This window comes from Culex quinquefasciatus, chromosome 2 (assembly GCF_015732765.1).
Source record: "Culex quinquefasciatus strain JHB chromosome 2, VPISU_Cqui_1.0_pri_paternal, whole genome shotgun sequence".
Lineage (NCBI taxonomy): Eukaryota > Metazoa > Arthropoda > Insecta > Diptera > Culicidae > Culex > Culex quinquefasciatus.
Genome location: NC_051862.1, coordinates 138,568,492 through 138,592,558, shown reverse-complemented (window position 1 = coordinate 138,592,558; position 24,067 = coordinate 138,568,492). Strand labels below are relative to the sequence as shown.

The 24,067-nt window shown below is 38.7% G+C and overlaps 1 protein-coding gene and 1 non-coding gene across 2 annotated transcripts in view; both read right to left on the bottom strand.

Annotated features, from left to right (window-relative positions):
* The window catches only part of LOC6036655 (mitogen-activated protein kinase 1), a 167,389-nt gene that overhangs the window by 46,467 nt on the left and 96,855 nt on the right, over nucleotides 1-24,067 (bottom strand). Inside the window, exon 3 of the mRNA XM_038258490.1 lies at nucleotides 11,949-12,075. Within this exon, the coding sequence (XP_038114418.1) occupies nucleotides 11,949-12,075 (127 nt within the window). The remainder of the gene's footprint in view (nucleotides 1-11,948; nucleotides 12,076-24,067) is intronic.
* Trnav-cac lies at nucleotides 5,587-5,657 on the bottom strand. The gene has a single exon. It is a non-coding gene; the product is annotated as a tRNA-Val (tRNA).

Genomic DNA, 24,067 nt, shown 5'->3' with positions numbered 1-24,067 from the left:
TGAGTTCTAGCGCAACACTCCCAAACAGGTACTGCATACTCAATAACGGGGTAAATTATTTGTTTGTAAACTGCTAGCTTATTTTTCAAAGATAGCTTTGATTTTCTGTTAATTAAAGGATACAAACACCTGATGAGAATGCTGCACTTGTTCAATATTTTATCTACATGCTGCCGAAACAATAGTTTCGAGTCAAGTATGAGACCTAAATAGACAACTTCCTTTGACCAGGGTATCGAAACATCATTCATTTTATCAAAACATCATCCTTTGGGCAAATCTGGCCGATTTGGAAAGTGGAAAAATGATGGTTTGAGTTTTGGCTGCATTTATGCGAATTTTCCAGTCGCCAAAGTATTCGGAAAGAACGTCAAGACCCTTCTGAAGACGGCCAACTAAATATCTGGTTATTTTACCCTTATAAATAACGGCAGTGTCATCAGCAAAAGTGACAACACACCATTACCAGGAAGAGTAGGCAAATCAGATGTAAAAATATTGTACAGAAGTGGGCCAAGAATACTTCCTTGGGGAACCCCAGCATCAATGTTGAATAATCCAGAAGCAATCCCATTCAGAAAAACCCTGAACGATCTCTCCGAAAGATAGTGCTGGATAATTTTGATAAGATACATTGGAAAACCGTATAAATACAGTTTATGTATCAAACCATCATGCCAAACATTGTCAAAAGCCTTCTCAACATCCAACAAAGCCATAGCAGTTGATTTAGACTCAAGCTTGTTCTGCTTGATGATTTTAGTTACTCTCGTAAGCTGATGAGCAGTATTATGTCCCTTTCGGAAGCCAAACTGCTCATTCAAAATTATATTATTATCGTTGGTAAAATCCAAAAGCCTTGAATAGATGACCTTCTCAAAGAGTTTGGACAGACTACTCAAAAGACTAATGGGACGATAACTTGTTGGCGATGTTGGATCTTTTTGAGGCTTCAAAATTGGTATGACTTTGCCCAGTTTCCAATTGGTGGGGAAGTAACCAAGTTGCAAACATTTATTGAAAATATTGGCTAGATGTTGAAAGAACTGATCACTCTGTTTTTTCAACACTAGATTAAAAATGTTATCAAAGCCAGGAGCTTTCATATTTTTCATTTGTTTAACTGCAACTTTGACTTCCTCACCAGAAACATGGGAATCTGCAGGAAATTCAAAGGTAGAGTTATTAATTGTTGAAATACTATTGGCAACTGATGTTTCTTTACGGCTGGTCATGGAAGCGCCAAGATTATGAGAACTAACAAAATGAAGCCCAAGTGCATTTGCCTTTTCCTCGGATGTAATCAAAGGAGAATCCTCAACAATAAGAGGAGGAATAGGCTTTGGTTTGTTTTTAAGAACTTTTGAAAGTTTCCAAAATGGTTTTGAATAATTCCCAAGCTGGCTTACATGTTTTGAAAATTCTTGATTTCTGATATTGTCAAGTCGGTCTTGTATGATTTTGTTCAAATTGTTAACTGAAATCTTTTGTCATAGTCCCCAGTCCGTTGATATTGTCTCCTATAAACATTCCTAAGTCTAATCAAGTGTTTAGTATCTACGTCAATATCAGTTACCTTAAAATTAACAGGAACCTCCCGAACGTTGGCAGCCTCTGCTTGGTTGATAGCCTGCTGGATCACCTCCAGCGAACGATCAATATCGGCAGAAGTTTCCGGGTGTTGATCATAGTCGATGTTGCTGTCGACCACTTGCTGAAACTGCTGCCAGTCAACGTTGTGGTAATCTTTCCGGGTTGGTTGCCGCTGCGGAGTAACGGAAGCTCCAACCTCCACAACCACCGGATAGTGATCAGAACTCAACTCTTCAAACACCTCAGGATGAGCCACGTTCTCAGCCATATTGGTAATGAAGAAGTCGATGATTGAGTGATTCCCAGACCGAGCCACCCTCGTTGGACGATCTGGACTCACAACGTTGTAGTATCCGTTTTGCAGATCGTTGTGCAGAATCACTCCGTTCCGATTCCTCCTGCTGTTGCCCCAAACTTCATGCTTCGCGTTGAGGTCACCAGCGATGATGTACTTTGCGCTCCGCCGTGTCAGCTTCTGGATATCGCTCTTCAGTTTTGCTGCTGAACCATCTCTGGAATTCACCTGACGTGGGCAGTATGCAGCAATGAAGAGTACTGGGCCAACAGAAGTGGGAATTTCCACCCCAACGGCCTCGATGATGTCCAGCTTGAAGTGTGGCAGCCGGCGTGGCTTGAGATCACGATGAACAGCGACAAGCACACCTCCTCCTCCAGAGGTGGTCCTATCGAGCTGCGTCGCGATCTTGTAGTTTTGCAGATAAACTTTTTCACCGGGCTTCAGATGAGTTTCCGTGATGGCAGCTACGTCGATCTCCTTCTCGCGAAGAAAATCCACCAGCTCTAAATTCTTCCTCCTAATGGAGCAAGCGTTCCAATTCAGCAGCTTGAGGGACCTACGATCCATACTGGATGACGAACGAGGTCAGCACTTCAATCTGCTGGGTCTTGGTTTTGCATCCACGCAGTGCAGCGGACATCTGTTTGAAAATATTGAGGAGTTCGGTTGAGGTGTAAAGATCATTACCATTTTCCTCAACTGCTGGTTCTTGGGTTGGTCTTGGCTCCTGGCTGAAGCCCGGTGGTGGCGGTCTCGGCTCCTGGCTGGAACCCGGCCGTGGATGATTCATCTCAGCTCTCTTCCTGGGATCCAACGGCAACGGTGCCAAGTTCGGGACCTGGCGTCGCGGTTGAAGAGGTGGAAAATTTTGCTCCACCAGGGCTGGAGGAGTTCTACGACGCTGAGGCTGATTCTTCGTCGATGCTTGCTGCCGAATTTTCACGAACTCAGCTCTCTTGGGGCACTTTCGGTCGGTTGACGAGTGCTCACCGTTGCAGTTGAGGCACTTCACCAGCGAATCTTGGATGCACTGGGATGTGATGTGCGCATCGGTACCACATTTGGCGCAACGACGCTTCAGGTGGCAGTTCTTACCTCCGTGCCCGAAGCCCAGGCAGTTGAAGCATTGTGTGACGTCACGATGCACTGGTCGGTATCGCTCCCACGACACGATAATGTTGAAAACCGCTCGAATTGCCTTCAGCTCAGGAAGCGTCGTCGATCCCTTAGCCAAATGCAGCAGGTAGAGCTGGTCACGGTACTTGATGTCTTTGTTGCGTCGGCTCATTTTGTGCACGGCCAACACATCCAGTTTCAAAACTTTTAGCTCGGCAGCTAATTCCTCCACTGGCATGTCGTACAGACCTCTGACGACGATTTTGTACGGCTTATCCATGACGACATCATGGGTAAAGTACTCCGCCTCGTTTTCGGTCAAGTAATCCTTGACCAGTTGATAGTGCTGCCTGGATTGCACCAGCACCTTAAATCCGTCCTGACACAGACGAATGTTGCCTAGGACTTTCCCAGACTTGATGAGTTCAACCAGCCCCGCTCGAAAGTCGATCGTTGCTGCTGATTGCCGCACATAAAAAGGAGGCAGTTTCTCCTTTCGCTGTTTCACTTCATTCTCCTTTGCTTCCGCTACCTGGTCCTCGTCAGGCAGTCCAGCGAACTTGTTGTTCTTCAAAAGCTGCTCCTCGTGCGATGAAGAGTTCTCCTCCTCCTCATCCATCGGTACAGTACCGTCGCTCTTTTTCGTCTTTTTGCTGTTCGATGTCACTTCCAAAAGCACCTTCCTTTTGGAAATTCCCGGTTTTTGGCCATCAGTTGAGGCCTCAACCTTCCTTTTGGAAATTCCCACTTTTTTGCCTGCTTGAGCCGCAGGTAGGGCAATATTGCCGGCGTTTTGCGCCGGGACGCGACGAGTCATGTTGATTCAGACAACCTTCACCAACGAATGCTCGGATAACAATGAGAAACAAACCTTGATTTTATCGATTCCACAAAAGTCTTTTGTTGTTTTGAAAAAGCTGCTTTGACGTTTGGCGTTGATTCAACAAAAAATTTGATTTTCAAATCAACAAAACGTTTTGTTGATTCAAATATGCCTTATTTTTCTGCGTGTACTTACTTTTCCTGTCATTCTTGAATGACGAAATAGCCTACTTTTCTGTACCAAAAATAAGAGAATCGAATAGCAACACTTTTCAAAATAAAAGCTGAAAAGTTCTACTTTTCAGCACTCAAATGGGTGCTGAAAAGTTGAACTTTTCAGCACTTGTTTCGAAAAGTAACACTTTTCAACATTTTTTTGATTTAAACGATTTATTGACAAAATACATGAAAATTTGACATAAAATTTTACTCAGTGTGTGTTTTTTGGAATTGCAAAAAATGTTGTATGGAACTCGTTGCAAAACTTGATTTTTTCAGCACTCTTCGTATTTATCCAACTCGGTAAACCTCGTTGGATAAATGTACGACTCGTGCTGAAAAATCCTCTTTTTACAACTTGTTGCATAAACTACTATTTCCTATATTAATTCTTTTCGACAAAATTCAGCAAATTAATCGTGTTTCATTTTTTTGTGTAGTCTTTAATATTTTCTATTTTTTCTATTTTTATATTTTCAACCATTAATGTATTTTTTTGAAATTTTATATTATTTTATCGACAAAAATGACAAGAATGTTAACTGAACTCACGAAAATTTTGCCTTCATTTGACGCTCATTGTTTTAAGAAACTTTAATCAAGCTTCATCATTCGCACACAGTCCAGCTCTAAGAAATGGCACGTGCCATTTCATTTCGCCGGAGAAGTAATTTTCCATCGCAGATGAATCTGATCTGCGCTATTCCGGGAATCTGGGCGGCATGTCCTGGGCACGTCCAATGGCGCGACCAATATTCTTCCGTTCAGAGCGGGTTGAACCGTGCTCAGTTGCCGGCATTTCGGAGGATTGCTGAATTCGCATTGATTGGGCTGTTTTTATCCCCGCGGGCCGTGTGACAGATATTCCTTTGCTACATTTCGATCGATTTTCTAATAGGATTCCTCCTAGCAAGGATTATTTCGATGTGAATTTTTATAAAAAAGATTTTTTTTGTATTAAAATCTAACTTCTGAGTTGAGCTTGGAACCGGCATACACTCTTCCTTACAAAGAGATCCAACCTCCAAAACAAGACACTACAAAATTGTTGTGAAGTTTGGAAATAAATTGGAATCTCAACATGTCGAGTAATTGAAACCGACGAGAGTATAGTGACTTCACCCCCGAAAACCAGTCATCTCTCTGGTGGGGATTCCACGCGCTCTTGAGCATCCAGCATCCACTCGAGTAATGGCAAATAAATAGCTTCTTCACCAACTCCAGGGGCAAGGACTCCATCAGCGTTCTTGGGATGGTGTGTGGTTTTGCTGCTCTAGTGGGTAAGTGTTTGAGGATATTATTTATTGCCAATTTGGAGACGAATCGCTCCCATGGGGACTCGTGCTTCGGGCATTTGGCACAGTGGCACATGGGTAAAGCTGTAGAAATATTCCAATTGAGAATAGCTGTTGGATGAAATATTGGTTATTATTGCTCATTATATATTGGAAATGAGTAAAATAATCATTCACAATTGATTTCACCAAAAAAAATTAGAACTCTGTTAAAAGAAATCTTACAAAATTCATACAAAAACGTGTTTCCGCCCGGGCTCGAACCGGGGACCTTCCGCGTGTGAAGCGGACGTGATAACCAACACTACGGAAACAGTAGATTGCAAGACATTAATGAGAGTTGCGTCGATAGTTGCGTATCTCACAGAAAAAAATGTTCGGAATTACTGTTATATTTAATAACTATTTCCACTTTAAAGTTTTCCCTTATTTTGAGACTTCAACAGAGATTAGGGGCTAAGGGACACTTTTGAGCTTTCAAACTGAAGTGTTTGTTATTTCAACTGTTAACACTGGACTTATCATGTAAGAAACAATAATAAAGTCATCACCGTAATGGAATATTCCAAATTATAAATGATGACAGCCCACTTCTTTCAAAAGTTCCTGCAGACCTTCAACAGCCAACTTCGCGCATCAAAATGACATTTTGAACAGTTTGATTTATGAGATCGGTAGCGTCTTTTCGAAAGTCTCTTTCTCTCACGATAGCTAGATATCTCTTGGTACGGTTTTATCTCCAGAAGACACGATAACGTTGAAAAATTCAATTTGTTCTAATGATGTATCGGTGGTGTTGCCACCATTGACACGTGTCGACACGTTCTGCGGTGTTGTTATCCGGCCGAACCATAACCATTTTCTTGATTAAAATTTGAAACTGATGATCAAACGCCGCCGGGCCAAACCCAGCGAGATACATGTTTTGCACAGAAAGTCAAGTGTAGATGTCGCTGGAGGCTGCCTCGTCTCGTAACCTGACACGTGGAATACAATCTGCGGCGGCAGTTACATAGAGAATGGCACACGCACACAGATGTACACACTGAGTCGAGCAAAGTGAGAATCACTTTATCAAACACAGAGAACGGATCTCGGGACGACGTCGACAGAGGGATGCTGTCAAACGGGTCAGACTCCTGGAAATGACAGGTTAGAATGAAAGTAACTCGAGAAGAAATCCTTGAAAATCTCCAACACAACCTCCAGTTCCTGTTCGAAGAACTTGTTAGCATTGCCCTGACTTCGGTTGGAATTTCTTTTCACAAGAACACAAAATGGTGCCAACCTTCCGTTTCAAGATCTTGGCGCTGGGTGTCAGCTTTCTTTTGCTTAGTCACCCAGATTGTCAGAGAGAGCGATGGGTGCATTACACCATGGAGTGTGCCGGTATCTCCTTTGCCAGCAAAAAGGGTGTCGTCGAGCAGCCAACTGCATTGCGTCAGGGTTTGATTGAAATTTGGTGAGTTTTTTTTTTCGTACTGGATTCCAAGAGATTTCCATGGCAAAAAAGTGTGGTTGAAGATTCGAAAGTTGCATGAGCTGTGCTGTAGGTTGTGATAACTCAGCATGATCAAAAGCAGCAGGAGTTCAATATATTAGGAATCTCTCATTTGATGGCCGGAATTTGCTTCATTTGTACCTCATGCTGTAGGCTTTTATATTATTGGATTATGTTCAACGATGGAGTTATCTCAAAAATTTTCTTGGCGAAAAAAAATTCTTCTTATCAGCGAACCAACGGACATCAATATGTTTTTCAAATATTATTTCAGTGGTTAATTCTCCACCAACTTACACAGCAGTTGCCCCGATTCTTCTTTTTCCTAAGGGATAGTTTTGGTCCATTTTTTGATATTTGACGGAAACTTTGATTTTATAAAATTTTAAAATAGACGAATTTTTCAATAGTTTGCAGCCAGCTTGTACTGGTGAAGATTTGGAAATTTGATGTCAAAGGGACCTTTATGCAAAAATTGTGTACTTGGTGTACTTACAATGACAAAGTGGTGACAAAAAACATATTTCTCATGAAAGAATAATACCCATGAAATTTTTCGTTACTCAACTGTACAATTGTGGGACATGTCTTTTTTATACTGTAAACAGACACGGACTACTGCGGCACTTGCGTATCTATTGTATCTTTTGGTTTGGTTGAAAATTAGGGCGGTTCACTATTAGGGTGATTTTGAAGATCTAGCTTTTCAGGAATTTTTCTGTCTTCTAAAAAAATTGTTGGGCTTGCCAATCCAAAAAAAATAAAAATTGTTGGGCTTGCCAATCCAAGCAACGGGGCAGCGAATGACCGAAAGGTTAAAGCTGCCGGAAATAAAGAAATTAACAACAACAACAACAATCCAAGCAACTTTGTCGAAAACACCAAAATTTTATCTCGTAATCTACGCCTTCTACGACCAAATTTATAGAAAGCATCTGAGCAAAACTTCAAAAATCAGTTTTTTCAACATGGCAATTCAGGGTTAAGTTTTCGAGAAAAGTGATATTTAAGGCACTTTTAGAGCTCTAAAAACAAACAATTTTATTTTTTGACAGGTCAATTTGGATTTAAGGGTCAAAAGTTACAGTCATTATAAGGTAAAACAGATTGAAAAAAGATGCAAATTTAAAACTTAAATATCTCGAAAAGGCGCAAGCCAAATTTTAAGCACCATATTGCATTTTAAAGAGAAGATCCAGCACTACAAACGCTGAAAAAATCTCAGGGGTGTTTTTCTTTGAACTCGAGATATCTTCATTTGAAAAAAGTCTAATTTTCACGGGAAAACCATATGGGACCACCCTAACGAAATTCGAAAATTTTCCAAATATATGTTTTTCCATGTAATTTTGCCCGCTTAGTTTGAATCTGCCCTCAAAATTGAGCCAAATTGTCGAAAAATAGATTTTTGGTCATATTTTGGGTCTAAATGATAATTTTACATGGAAACCTAAAATATGACCAAAAATCGATTTTTTCACACTTCAATGTTTCTTGGAAGAAATTGTAGGATTTTTCTTAACCTTTAAAATTTTTTTTAGATATGGACAATCATGAACATTATTTTAAAAACTTTAGGACAAAATTTATCTTTGAATGACTATATTTTGAAAACGGTTCACTTTTTTACATTGAAAACCGAGGTCAACAAAAGAAATTTGTGTCGATACTTCTGAATGGCTTAAAAGATGCGTGGTTTTGTCCACTAAAAAATTTAAAAATTGAAAAAAAAAAGAAATTTGGGAAATTGATTTTTGGTGAAAAAACCGAATTCGAATATTTACGTACCATTTTTGTATAGACAGCTGCCAAAATTGTATGGAGACTTCTATAGGTGAGCCAATGACAAAAAATGGCTTCTTTGGTCAAAGGGAAGGCGCCCACAAAGTTGAGTCAAGTAAAAAAATACAAAAAATAGAAATGGTCAAAAACGGCCGATTTAGTAGAGAATTGCTTATGGTAGTTGCTGTTGGAGTCGGAATCGATTTTACAAAGCGAAGTCGCGGTAGAAGTTGGTAAATCCAAACGCAAAACTGTTTTTTTTTCTGAATTTTGATATTTTGTTGTTATTTTTTTTATTCCCAGCAATTTCAATTGATGTTCACAAACATATAAGGAAAAAAATGTTACTAAACCGTCGCCGTCGTGCTAACTTGTCGTACGTGCATTTTGGGGCAAATTGAGTTAAGAACGCCATTTTGGGCAGCTCACAATGCCTCACTTTTTGACCTTCACAGATCCCAAAATTTTTATTTCAATCCGGAGATATTCCATACAAACCGAAAAAACTCCATATGAAAGAAGTTTCAATCTTGTAAGTGCGTAAGTGCGACAATTGACCAAAGAGATTTCAGGTCAGAACGCGTTTGACACAAATACGAACTCGACTAGCGTAATCATTTTCAATTATAACTCGGGACTCCAGCAACCAAATTCAACCAAACTCCTGGACGATGCACAGTAACAAATAAAACGTGTTTGTTATTGTTTACATCGCAGGCCCTCGTTTTTGTTTCTTCAAGGTCAAACATTTAAACTCATTTTTCTCGGAACATCGTAAGACGAGGTACGACAAGTTAGCACGACGGCGTCGAAATGTCAAAAGTCGTATCAAAACTAGATTCTTTCCAAATGGTGAATTTCCAATTGACTGATTCTCAGTCCACATATCATGCGGGGTAAAAAATCAACAGGTCGAAATATCGCTCGCTGCACGGAGAGACGTTTTTTCAAAATCGTACCATGGGATTTGAACACGTTGTTCAAGGTTCCCATTTTCATGAACGCTTGTTGACGATTTTGGGAACTATTTTTTCTCCGTGTGGAAAACAAACGAGCAAATACAAACAGAGAAAAAGGGAGTGGAAAATGGAAAAATGGGTTGCCTGCTGGTCGAAATGGCGTTCGTTCTGATATGCTTGATGGACACATTCAATTTGGAAGAACAGAACCCAACTGTTGACTCCACAGTGACACTTGGACGGTGATCGAACGCGTGCGGAATGTGTGCGAGTTCACCGAAGCTGGCATCACTGGAGCGATTGATGCTGTGGAAGTGGGTTTTGATTTCTTCTGTAATTGAATTATCGTTCGCATTGATTGGCCGCCGCGGTTTGCACATATTGATATATTCAATTAACATTCACCCCAAGCTAACGATTCATTTTTTTTTTTTGAATTAAATATACTTTATTGAATCTTTCTTATAATAATTACATTTGGTTTACATAATAAGTGGTCAGCTGTGGCTCTTCAGCTTTAGTTTGCTTTTCGTGATTTAAACACTGTTCATATTCATAACTTTAAAAGTATATGATTTATCATTTTTGTAACACTAGGTACAAGCTAACGATTCATAAAACTCGATTGACTTTAAAGATTACGTTATGCGATTTCAACTTTCCAAAAGAGTCTCAAAAAGGAATGTTTTACGCGTGGCTTTTAACGACTGTTTGATGAAACTTTGGTCTCGTTGGGATTTGGTCCCAGCACCGTAGCTGAGCTTTCTAGTTTTTTTAATATGCCATTCAGGGATTAAAGTTATCCTCCTTCGACGAAAAGTCTCTCCTGATGAGAGATGTTCGTTTTACCGCACTTTAATAGAGTAAGCGAATCATTTTTTTAGTTTGACTTAAGGAATTGACTCAAAATGACTAAATCATGAGAGGCTGGGTGACAAAGTTTGGAGACGCCTAATTCGATTTTAATAAATCTGTGAAATTTTTGTAATTAGATCATTTTGAAGCCACAAAGTGCTGCTGAACATGAAAAGGCAATTTTTGTGGCTTTTTAAAAACATTTTTGTAAAACTCTTTTGGGACCATCCATAAACCACGTGGACACTTTAAGGGGGGGGCGATTGTCCACGCTCCATACAAAACAGATTTTTTGTATGGACAATTGTTCACGAAGGGAAGGGGGTGAGAATCTCAAAAAAGTGTCCACGTGGTTTATGGATGGTCCCTTTACAGTTTTTACTTAAACTTTTTTTTTTGCTTTTAACTTCACAATTTACCTACCTCACGGTCAACGAACAATTTGTAAATTTGCATATTACATTACACTGCAGTCAGTTGTTTTTTCTGCACCACACAGTAAACAAAAATAGTAAATTTGGAAAGTTGAATATTACCTCTTTTATGATGTAATTTTACCTCAAATTAGACTGAAGAAGTGAGATTAATCCAGTGATAAAATTACACATTTTCAGAGCTCAAATTCCCTTCCCAGATGTAATATTACCATGATCTTTTTAACCGTGCACCCTGCAGGATCATCCTTTTCGCTGCTATCATCTAAGGAATCGTTTTCGTCAAACGTCGGATTGAAGGATTCCATGTCGGTGCTTTCCATCGCTTTTCTTCCGTTTTGCACGTTTTCTTTTGAATACATTTTGACTTGGCTGTGTGAAGAAGTGAAAAGCAAACTTGGATTCGTCGCCAGGCGGGGATTTTTCCTCTCGGGGGACGACGGCTAAGGAGATGTTTGCCAAAGATTAACTTTTCACTGATTGAATTATTCTAGTGCAGGAAGTGGAAGAAGAGGAAGAAGTGACTGTTGCTGCTATCAGTTCGAAAAAGTGACAGCCAAAAGAAAAGAAAGTTTCGCAAGCGGAAAATCAAGACAATTGAACAAATATTTGAAGGCTTCCTTGCGGGAGGGACAGATTTTCCACCGAAAAAGTGTGCCTGCAAATGTGGGCTTAAAATGTTTGAATTGGACCAAGTTTTGCCAAGAGGAGTAAGTCAAATACCGCATCGCCTGCGAGTAACGAAGACTTCCCGATTAAGCACGAATGTTGAGCATTTATTTTCGTAAAATTTCCTGGGAAAAACAATTCAACTCACGCTAGCCGGTAAGTAATTTGGCCCTAAAGTTTCAGCCAAACTCGTTAAGCACTGCCAAAACCGTTTGCAGGGAAATCATATTGGAAAAGTTCGCTCCGGGCGACTTTTATTTAATCTAAAACTTTGCAAATTCATCATTCTGTATCATTTTGCTCTTGTTTCTCTTCAATCGTGCCTTTGTATTAAAGAACTTTTCGCTCAAGTATGTCAAATGCAATGATATCCACGTGAAAATCCACGTTTCAAGCTATACTCACGTTTTCGTGTTTGAATCTGGTCAGTATTTTGATTTCCCGCAGCGTTCTCTGACAGTAGGTCTGGTGCTCGAAGGGGGAGATTTTCTTGATGGCTACTTTGATATTTGACACGGTGTCCACTGCGGAGCTGTAATTGAGGGGAAAAAAAGAGAGAAAGGAATAAGTTTGAGGTGAGAAAATTTAGCAAACTTGGTGTTAATTATGGGTAAACAAGGTGGTAGATGTCGATGGACGTTGCTACCACAGACAAATGGCCATGAAATTCGTAATATTTTGATAACGAAACATGATCTCGTATATCAAAATTACATTTCTGAACCAAGCAAAAATATTAGAGTGTGACGTCTGTTTTCCTGTTATTCTGCTGTAGGAGGGAAACTTTTAATTGCCACCCATATCTAGGGAGAGGCTGTTGGTCAGGAAGCTTGATTGACATTCAAACTTTTGCTGCCCGTTTAAAGTAAGGTGAAATTTAAATATTAGGGAAAATAATCACTTCAGCTAGTGTTCACATGTAACTTCCAACTCGATTGCAAACACTGCCAAATGAATTATGACTAACATGTGCCATATCTCAAAATATTTGGCATATCCAAAAATGAAATTTAGCAAACATGATTATTTTTCGCAATCTATTTTTTTTCTGTAAAAATACGACTTAAAAAATGCTGTGTAGAGAATCCGAGTTCTGATTCAAATAGAATTTGCACTTGGAAGCAGTCATGCTTTTGAACGGGTTTGAAGATTTCGAACCTGAATGAATCGACACCTTGCATAGCTTCACCGAAAAGAACAGCAAGCAACCGTATAGCGTCCGTAAAGTGGGTCAGCAACAAGCCTCTCCTTCCCGAAGTGGGTGTCGATTTCTCAGGTAAGGAAGAATGAAGCAGAATTGGTCCAGAAGTTACCGGCTTGTGGAAAGCAAAAACACGCGCACACACACACACCGACCACCACTAAGAATTTATGTTTGTCTTGGTGGGGAAAAGTTGTTCTTGCACCTGTGCCTTTTGCACCGGAAGAACTCCCCGCCGACCGGTTCTTCAGCAGAGCTTCAAGAGATAAGCGGAGTGAAATATCTGCCCTGTTTCTTGTGGACCTTAAGGCGACACGTGCCCTACCTTTCCGTGTGTTTGTCTGTGTGTATGCGCGCAGGAGAGTTAATTTGGTGTGGTTTAGTTGGGGTTCACCCTTGTTTAGGGGTGTTTTAGGGCTAACGGGAACCGTTGGACACAATCAAGTTAAGGTGGAAAAATGATGTTGTAACTTTCCGCTTGTAAGGCTGGATTTTCATGGATTATGCAACGACATCGAGAGCACGAGCATCGAACCAACTCGATGCTCATGGCTTGCGTTACTTCATTTAGCTTGGACACAAACCCAAAATCGACTTTCCGGAATAAGGAACACTTGCATGCAAGTTAACGAAGGATGTAAAATGACATATTCAAACGTAAACAAAGCAGCATTTGCGTGGCGGTCGGAATTCCAGCACAACTTTTGAAATAAGCTGATGTTGCTCAATAAATCTTTTTCAAATGGTCGTATGAGTAGACTAGCGTCCTACGGGTGAAACTGGAATCACGAAAATGACAATAATTCAGTGAAAACTCAAACAAATTTGCATACTTCTTTGTTAGTTGGACTCGTTAGAAAGTCAATTTTCCAAAAATGACCCACAAACCCGGAAATGTTCCGGTGGCCGGAGATATTCCGGTGGGTCACTGGGTCAAACAGAGACAAAAATTGCCATTTTTGGGTCCCGCACAATTTTGTTAACAGAAATCATGGAAAAAACACAATTTTCATGTTACGTTCTTTGTTTTACCCACAGACAGTGCTAACCATGGATTTTGAACCAACGGGGATGTTCCGGATTGAGTGGACAGGTTCCCTACCCCGGGGGAACTGGCTAAGGGACGGTCGGAAATAAAACTATTTCTATCATGGCAATATTGGTGTCAAAGTTCATCTTTTTCAAAATCGAGCTCATCTATGATCCCCAAAACCACTTTTGGGCCGATCTGGCTACTTTGTTACCGGTTCCCGGCACTCCGATGAAACCCGGAATATGGCAAATCACGGGATTATTTCTGAACAAGTTTTGACAAGACAATATGGATGTCAAAGTTCATCATATCCAAAATCAAGCTCATCCATAATCCCCAAAACCACTTTTAGACCGACCTGGCCACTTTGGGACCGGTTCCCGGTACTCCGATGAAACCCGGAATATGACAAGTTACGGGATTTGCAAAATATAGCTCATCCAAGAAATTCAAGAAATTGAAGAAATTTAAGAAATTTAAGACATTTAAGAAATTTAAGAAATTTAAGAAATTTAAGAAATTTAAGAAATTCAAAAAAATTAATAAATTTAAGAAATTTAAGAAATTTAAGATATTTAAGAAATTTAAGAAATTTAATAAATTTAAGAAATATAAGGAATTTAAGAAATTTAATAAATTTAAGAAATTTTAAAATTTAAGAAATTTAAGAAATTTAAGAAATTTAAGAAATTTAAGAAATTTAAGAAATTTAAGAAATTTAAGAAATTTAAGAAATTTAAGAAATTTAAGAAATTTAAGAAATTTAAGAAATTTAAGAAATTTAAGAAATTTAAGAAATTTAAGAAATTTAAGAAATTTAAGAAATTTAAGAAATTTTAGAAATTTAAGAAATTTAAGAAATTTAAGAAATTTAAGAAATTTAAGAAATTTTAGAAATTTTAGAAAAACTAGAAACTCAAGAAATTCAAGAAATTTATGGAATTAAGAAATTTAAGAAACTCAAAAAAAGCGTGAAATTAAAATTCAAAAATTTCAAGATTTTTTTAGAAAAAAAAAAAACAATTAGGTTTAAGAAATTTAAGGAATTTTATAATTTCAAATAAGAAAATTGAAAAACATCTAGAAATTCCGAAATACAAGGGGACACTACATAAACTACTTGGACACCTTAACCGATAGACCCCGCTTTTAACTCCCAGGAACCCACCAACTAGGTTTTACAGCGTGACGTCACGAGCGCACACGCACACACATTTTTGCTGAGACACACGTGCAAAAAATGTAAACAGTGCAGCCAAGCTGTCAAATTTCTAACCTAAAAACCGAGTCGGCGTAAAACCTAACCCCTTCGGCGTGGCTGTCGCTGCTGCCATTTTCCTTTGGAACACCAATAACCTGTTTTTGTGGGGCGTTGTGCCGGAACTCATCTACTGGATCTCCCGTCTTGCCACTCGTGGACATTTCATTGAGCACCTGCAGCACGTTGTGCGCCAGAAACGGGTCCAGCCGGACGTGGTCTCATCGCAAAGCCGCCGCAGTGAGGGTTTCCAACTCCAACGATACACAAGTGTCGGTACACTTGTCTTGCCCGCTCTGAAACTGGCCTTCACGGTCAGCGGATCGCCGCCTCTTCTCGAAGTCGTTCTTCTGGCCAATTGTAGATCGAAACCTTCTTCGATCCACCTTGTATCTGGCCAATACCGGCCAATTCCTTCCTCGTCATCCAGCTTTAAACATTTTTCCAACATTGTTTTGATTTTTGGTTGAAATTGCGATGGCAACAAAATCAGCTGTTTTGACAGATCAGTCAGATTTTTTCGTTTCGTTCAGTTTCATTTCCAACATGTTCCCGCTAGTTACCAAGCGTTATTCTGGTTTGTGTCCGGGGTGCAGCGATGGCAACAAAGCGGCGCGGACAAGCATCGTGTTTCGATGCACTGACATTTTAGCAAAGCATGGTCGTGAGTATGCTTTCGATGTCGGTCGGTTTAAAATGCTCGTGCATCGAAAATGAAAAGTCGTAAAATCGTATTTTCGCGACTTTCCGGCAATGAGTGGTATGTTTTATTACTTGTACAGTCATTTTACAGTAATATAAAATATCTTTGAACATTATCTCTTTGAAAAAATGAAGTTTGCAACAAAATTCGACCACGAGCATCGAAAGCCGCTTTCGATGTCGGACATCGAAAAATCCATGAAAATCCACCCTAACAGAGTAAATAGAAACCTCTCAAAAAGTGCTGCCGATGGAAACTCCGAAATAATTCTCTGAAAACGCCATTCACCCTATGTAAAGATGCCAAAGAGATCCTAGTTCCTGGAAAGGATTCTACACTCGAAGCTATATAGCCGTGTTTGTGTATCCGTTATAGCGAGCACTGAAATAAACTTGTGACACGACGACGACGACGATTTCGTTGAACCGAACGACGACGGTATTGAGCGCTTGTTGAACCTTTTTAGGGGAAAGTTAATTTGATAAAGTTGGAACCTGATATTGCGCATAACTGTCTGCAGAGTATGTGAGCTTCTGCGACCCTTTAGCGGTAAACTAGTAAAAGCTTGAATGAGATTTGTTGCACTGTTTTTCTTGTGTGTGGTTTTACTTCGCTCACTGTGAAAAGGCTACAAAATAACTCGAAACATGACCTTCTCTTTGCATTCATATCGACACATCAATCCTCATTCTCTGTTTTATTAGATTAGGAGATAGAAGTTTGGAGTCTTCCGCAATGTAGTTCCGAATGGCTAGCACTACAATACTTCTGAAGATAGTATGCCTCTACCTGTTCAGGGCTCGGAGAAAATTTTTGAAAAAAAAAATATATATAAATGTTTAGGACCACCATAAAACAAATTCCACTAAAATCCAAAGAATTTTACATCGAACAAAAGTACTTTTGACACCAATGCTCCAAAATGCTTCCCAGAAGCAGATTTTTTTTCGCAAATTTTGCTTTTTAGACCACTGTGCGGAGAGTACGATGAAGAAAAAAAAATTCAAAAAAATTCAAAACAACGTTTTCAAACTTCAGGAAATAATATTGGAAAAATGGGGGTAAATATTTATTTTTTATCGAATTCCTTGGATAATTTCCTATACAATGCAACCAGAAGAAAGTCTTTGGGTCTGCACGTGCAAAGGTGCCAAAACAATGGTCTAGCCAGACGTTGGAGGCCAACAAACCAGCAGATAGCAAGCGACGACCAGCGTACGATGGAAGACTAGTGTTACACAAGTTAGAACAACAAATTAAGTTTACATTTAATACTAAGGACATCGAATGACCAAGAAGGTTAAAGCTGCCAGAAATAAATGAATTAACAACAACAACAATGGTCTAGCCAGGGATTTTTTTTTCTCTCCAAGTTGGGTCCAAATCGGTAAAGGTCGAGTCCAAAAGTGTACTTCGTTGACATGGAACTACCCAGTAAGATTTTCGCAAATTATTTCGCGATTTTAAAATTTGTAAAATGAAACTTTTGTAATTTCTTTGGATTTTTTCTTTTATAGTAGTTTATGCAAAAAGTTGCAAAAAGAGGATTTTTTTCAGCACGAGTTGTACATTTATACAACGAGGTTCACCTTTTCAATGAGTTCGATGCAACGTTTTTTTTGCAATCACGCTGACAACTTTCCTTGTCCTTCGGAACGGAACGGCCTACTTTAAATTACCAAAAATATCAGAATTGAAAATCAATACCTTTTAATACCAGTGCCGAAAAGTCCCACTTTTCAGCACTAAAATGTGTGCTGAAAAGTTGAACTTTTTAACACTTGTGTCGAAAAGTAATATTTTTCAATATTGTTTTGTTTTGAACGGTGAATTTACATAAAACATGAATGTTTGACAGAAAATTCCATTCACAAAGCGTTTTTCGGAATTGCAAAAAATGTTGCAAGCAACTCGTTGCAAAGCTTGCAACTTGCACTCGTCGTAATTAATTAATGTACAACTCGTGCTATAAAAATCTTGTTTTCGCAACTTGTTGCATAAACTACTATCTCCAAACAAGTGCTGAAAAGTTCCACTTCTCAGCACCTTTTTCAGTGCTGAAAAGGAGAACTTTTCAGCATTTGTTTTGAAAAGGGTTTCTATTCGATTCAGTTTTTTTTTGTACAGAAAAGTAGGCTCTTTCGTCGTTCAAGAATGACAGGAAAAGTAAGAAGTTTTACGACGGAATTGCAAAAAATATAATTGAATATCAGGCATATCTTTTGAAATGGTTTACAACTAGATGATTAACCCTCATTTCTCATTTGAAGCAAATTATAAAATTTTAAAATATTTGTTGTTGAAAAGATCTGAAATCTTTACAAAAAAAAAAAATCATTTTTTGAACCAATAGTTTCCGACTATCGTTAGTTGAAAATTGAAAGCTTCAATTAGGCGACACTTAGAAAAACTCATTCTCATTTCGGGGCTGTATCTTAGAAACTAATTGTCCGATTTTCAAAGCCTCAGAGGGAAAATTGTAGAAAATTTTCCCAACTATTTTTTAATATTTATTTTTGTGGGTCTGTCCCTAATTAAAAAATACGAAAAATGTAAAAAATTCCGAACATTATTACCTCAAATAAATCGTGTAGGAACTTTTCGATTAAAAAATATTAAGGCAGCTCTTTTGGCTGAGTCCTAGAAAAATTTAAAAAAATGCGAAAACTCAAACAAATACAGTCCAAACTCGATTATGCGAAGCCCTCAAGAAAAAAATCACTTCGGACAATTTAAACATCGGTTCACGATTTTTTTATTTTTCTATTTTTTGATTGTCGAGCTTAAATATGACCCCTTAACTACGCTAAAGTGATTTAAAATGTGTAAATCCAAAATGGCGGCCAAAATGGCGGTGACGAAATATAGCAAAAAAAAATGCATTTATTATTTAATAGACAATCAACTATTCAGCTTTCCTAAATTGTGGTCGCAGAACTCGAACTTGATGTTTAAATCAAGAAAAAGAAGAAAAAAAGAGTTTTTTTTCTTGTTCATGATTCGATTATCCGAGGTCTCGTACAAACTTTCGGAGGTTTCAGATAATCGAGTCTGGACTGTACGTATTTTCCGAATCCAACTTTAAGTGAAAAGAGTAAGATGGGTATTTTTGAAGTGTTTAATTTTTTCCCTAAATAGCCGTAAGAATGATCTACAACTTTGCCGAAGACACCAAATCGAACAGGAAATCGCATCTCAAGATACAGATTTTTCCAAATCAATTATTGCAAACAGCTTTGGAAGAATCAGCATAAAAAAAATCTTTTGACGCTCATCAAGAGAAATAATCGGAAGAGAAAATACAAAAATCTCTTCTCTTGCCCACGAGATATCTTTAAAATAAATCTAAAAAATCCTTATTTTGATTATTTGGCAGATGTAACGTCACAGGTCGAAAAATTATCTGGCGATGTGTGTAAAACAAAACGAAAAAACAATATTTTAAGTGGTTCACAAAAATTCACAAAAAAAAACAACTGATTGAATTTGTTCAAAAGTTCGGAAGCGATTTCCTTTAGCGTGTTTCGCCTCATTTCTCTTTCGCGGGTGGTGATTATTCCATTCCTGACTTCAAATCTGATTGAACCCTTCAACAAAAATGTAGCGGATTGAATTTTTTTACAAGAATCGCGTTGGTTTTTTGGGACTCGTGCACCTGCCGGCAAAATCCTTGGACAACACAGTTTTATCTGAAAGTTTACCCTACCATGCATGGCTATGGACGGTGAATGATTATACTATGACTATGATTTTTGCCATTTCCAGGAAGAAATTTAAACATAATATATTCGCACAATCTGCACAACCGAGTGACGACAGCGGCGAAACTAATGCAGCGTAGCGATGCATAAAATTATTTCATTTGCTAAAAAGCTAAAAGGCGGCCTCCTCTCCGAACTCGGAAGTCGGATTTGTGCAAAGTGGCTCCTCCCTGTTTGGTATGCATCTCTGTATTTATACCGCTGCAGTCGGTGGTTGCATTAATGCAGTGCTCAGTCGTACGTGAAAAAAATATGCAGCACCATCAACAGGATAAACAGGAGCTTTTAGCAGGGAGAGGATGGGATGAAAAACCACCATTAGTGGTTGAAAAATGCGAATTCATGAGCGTTTGTGTTAGACAAGGATTTTGTTCAAAAATATGTCATGTTTCAGCAAATATTTCAGCTAGTGCCAAGTTATTGCAATGAAAACATGAGTTTTGAAAGTTGTTGCATGATTCCCGTTCATGAATTCACAAAATTTTACATTTATCTAAGTGTAAACTTTGGAGAATACATGTGTAAGTTGCAAACAGCTTAAAAGAATCCAACAGCTAGCATCTCCAGCCGTTATCAACATGCCAACTAACGTTCAAAATCATGACATTATCCTGGGGCGAATTGCGCAAACAACTTTCATCGATAAACCGCACCGATGCCGCTATAAAACTGCGACGCTTTTCCGCCTTATCTTTCCCGAGGACCCGTTATTTAGTCTGGCATGTCACGAGACTTTCGGAACAAAAACAGGAAAATCCACCTACGGCGAAAATCATTTCGCCCCCAAACAAAACTACTCACATAGAAACACACCCACAAAAACCCACCGAGGTTCATTGAGAGGTTCACGGAGTCCGTTTTGTGAATGGCGAACAAATCTAGGGCAATCATTTCCCCTTTCCAGTCGCTGGCTCGCACCACACTGCTCGGACCAAAAAGGGAGGGAAGGGATGCCAAAGGACGTAAAAAACAAATTGCGGAAGCGAGCGAGAAAAAAACATACCGGAAAGCCATTTCACAGCATCCACCGTCCGACGACAACAGAAGCTCAGTGATATGTGCACGGTGCTTAAGGCATCCTAGTGACAGTTGAGAAAGTGGGAGAGACTGAGGTAAATTGGAGAATGGACGAAGATGCTTTGTCCAAAGAGGATCATTAAAATAGTTCCTTATTTTTCGGAGAACTGTTTTGACAGCGATGATTTTTCGTTGAACGGAAATCAATATTCAGAGGTAACTAAAATTAGAAATATGAGTTTTGATTGGATTTCCGAAAAGTGTCTACTTATTTCTTTGAATATGGAACGCAGAGACTATTTTAGGCAAATCCAACAATCGGTGGGTATAGTATTTCCTCCTGACCAGCGATGGAATAATCATCATCAAAAGAAAATCTTTGGATGTTCATCAAGAGAAAAAATCCGAAGAGAGCATGGCTCTCCTCTCTCGCGCACGAAAGATCGGTAGAGGGAATCTAAAAAAAATCATCATCTTGATTATTCGGCGGAACATCTTTTTCACTACTACACTTGCATGTGTAACGTCACTTTTTGTAGATGGGCAATGAGTGTAAACAAAGCGAAATAAATAATTTTAAGTTGTGTTAACGAGGAAATTCACAAAAAAAACATCAACAGATTAATTTTTTGGAGAAGTTCAGGAGCGATTTTCTTTGGCGTGATTTGCCTCCTCTCTCTTTCGCGGGTGAAAAAAGTTCGCAAGCGAAAATGATTTTTTTGCGAGTATTCCATCCCTGATCCTGACTAGTATTAGTATTAGTTAAGTTTACCAACTCGATGTCGATGATATTATTTGAATTATTTTGGCGGAGTTGATTAACTTTTTAGTTTAATTAGTCCTCAACTTGTTAGTTGACGGACGGAGGGCTTGAGCTACGATGTTAAAAAAAACGAAATTCTGGTTTTATCAATGTATTTTTTTTGTGTTTCACAAAACTCGGCAAAAACCAGAAATTGATTTTTTTTTATTTGACTTAAACTTTGTGTGTTGCTAAGCTATTTTGCATCTTTGATTTGCCTTTATAAGTCTCCAAACAACTTTTACAGTTAGCCATAAGAATGATATGTAAATATTCGAAAATCTATACCTTGGAAAGGAATTATGTGATCGATTTAGTGTACATCAGGAATTGGTGAATATTCATCAGTTTCTGCTGAATTTTCATCAGATTAAAATTTTCACACATTTTGAAAATAAAATTAATCATAAAAAGAATAACCTTCCAAAATTACACTTTTTTGCGTATTGGTAAGGACTGTTAAAAAGTTAAACTGAAAAAATAGCTAATTTTTAAATATATATTTTTAGTAAATGTTGAATCTCCAAATTTCGAATTTTTAGATTCTCTAAACTGCCCATGTTCGCATGAATATGCATTAGGGTGACTATAACAAAAATCGACAACAGGGATGCCCTCTGATACGATTCTTTAGGCAAAAATAAGTAACTGTGCCAATTTGAGCCAAATCGGTAAAGGTAAAGAGTCGCTTTTTATCGTTGAAGTTCGTGAAAAAAATCTTTTCATACAAAAACGTTTTCTTTAAATCGTAAATAACTCGTCAGGGTAAACTCGGATCGTTTTGCGGCCTTGGACAAAGTTGTTCGTCATAACATTTTACATTTAACGCTACCTTTTGGCGGAATTTTGAATTTTTCGCGTTTCTCCATAATTTTTTTTCGAATTTTTTCATACAAACTTCAACGTTAAAAATGTGACCCTTAACCCTTAACCGATTTGGCTCAAAATTGGCACAGGTACTTATTTCTGCCAAAAGAATCGAGCCAGGGAGTAACTCCTACGATTTTCCAATTTTTTTTTTATCTTTTCACCCTAGTGGCAAACTTTAACTCTTGTGGCATTATCAAACGAGAGCGACCAGAGATCCACTATTTAAAATTTCTTTAATGAGGTGAAAGGAAATTTTCTCAACATGTTGTCCTCCAAGACATTTAAAACATGCAAAATGGTGTTTGCCAATTGACTTTTTTTTCGTAAAAAGTAAAAAAAATGTAACTTTTCAGCACCTTTGTCGATTTTTTTTAAACTTTCAACCTATACGAAAATTAATCCGGGTTATATGGAGCCCTGGAGTGATTTGAACCTTCAATATCCGCCATACACCATCTTGGATCGAATAATTTTATTTATCGTATATCTTCTTCAAGTGGTGCTCCTAATACCATCTTCACCAGAAATAAACACCATGCAAAGACTCCACAATGAATGAAAGGAAGTTTCCGCGCGAATGTCTTCGCTTGGCAGTCATGAAAATACTTCTCCTGTTATCAAGATAAAACTGCCATCCGGACTCGGTGTTTTCCGTCAAGATTTTCAAATCTTTCTTCGTTCTCAGCACCGGGATTGGATTATCCCGGCGAAGAGTTCCATTTTTTCATATCTTTGCACAAACTGGGGGGAGGGACCGTTAATTGAGTTGAGCCCACTCGGCTCTGGCAGACCATTTGCACCCAATCGAATTATCTGCGAGTGCTAATGGATGAGTGTTCAAGAGTTTTTTTTTTCTGCGCACTGATCGATGACGGGGTCTCCTTGCACAGTGAAGTATATACAAAACTCGACCCAAATCACGCTTTTATCCCTGGAGACAAAGTTATTAAAGGCACGCGGACCCCGACCGGGTACAACAGCACGATATTAATTAATTACCATCGGTAAACAAAGCACCTGAGTCTCGCATACTACAGTCAGTTGAGGGTACACCGAACGCCCACGGAAAGGTTGTTCTGTGGAATCAATCATGGATTAGTGGGGGACCGACCCGACTTCCGATGCAAAAGTTCGCGTTCGCGATCCTTCTCGGAAGAGTTTTCCACCCTGCCAATAAAAACACCGACACGACAAACAAACGCGCAGAAAGCCCTTTCTGGCTGACACTTCCAAGGGGTTCCGCGAAAATGCCGGTCCTCTCCCAGCACCCCCAAGGGGTGAAATCGGAGAAGCTCACAAGATTAATAGCTTCTGTGTGATGGTTCGCGGAATCGGGACTACTGACTGGAACATTTCTGGTAGGGAACGCCCTTTTCATTTTCAAATCACAATTTTGTGAATTTCAATCGGGAGCGAAGAAAGAATCTTCATCAAAAGAGTTTCATTGAGCATGAGAACTCATTGAGAGAGAAATTTGAATGAAAAATCCAAACCGGAAGAAAACTTAAATATTTATTTCCAAATAACTGGGAAAATTTTGACATCACTATTACATGCGCAAGAAAAATGTCAGACAAAATTGTCGTTCACTCATTGATAATCTTTTGAAAGTTTAGGAGAGTTTTCGTCATCTTATTTTCGTCTCGTCTCACTTTCGTAATTGAAAAAAAAAATACTGTTGAAGAACGGAATATTGAGTTTGAGTAGTTATATTTCCAGGAAATTTAGTAAATAAACCTTTTAACGAGATGTTGAACTATATCCAAGTACAAGTACAACACCATAATCCGTCGAAAATCCCCTTCTCATTTTGGAAAACTCCACGGGTGGCGCGGAAAATTTGTCTTTTCGTGGAAATCGGTTCCCTACCGCCGTCCTA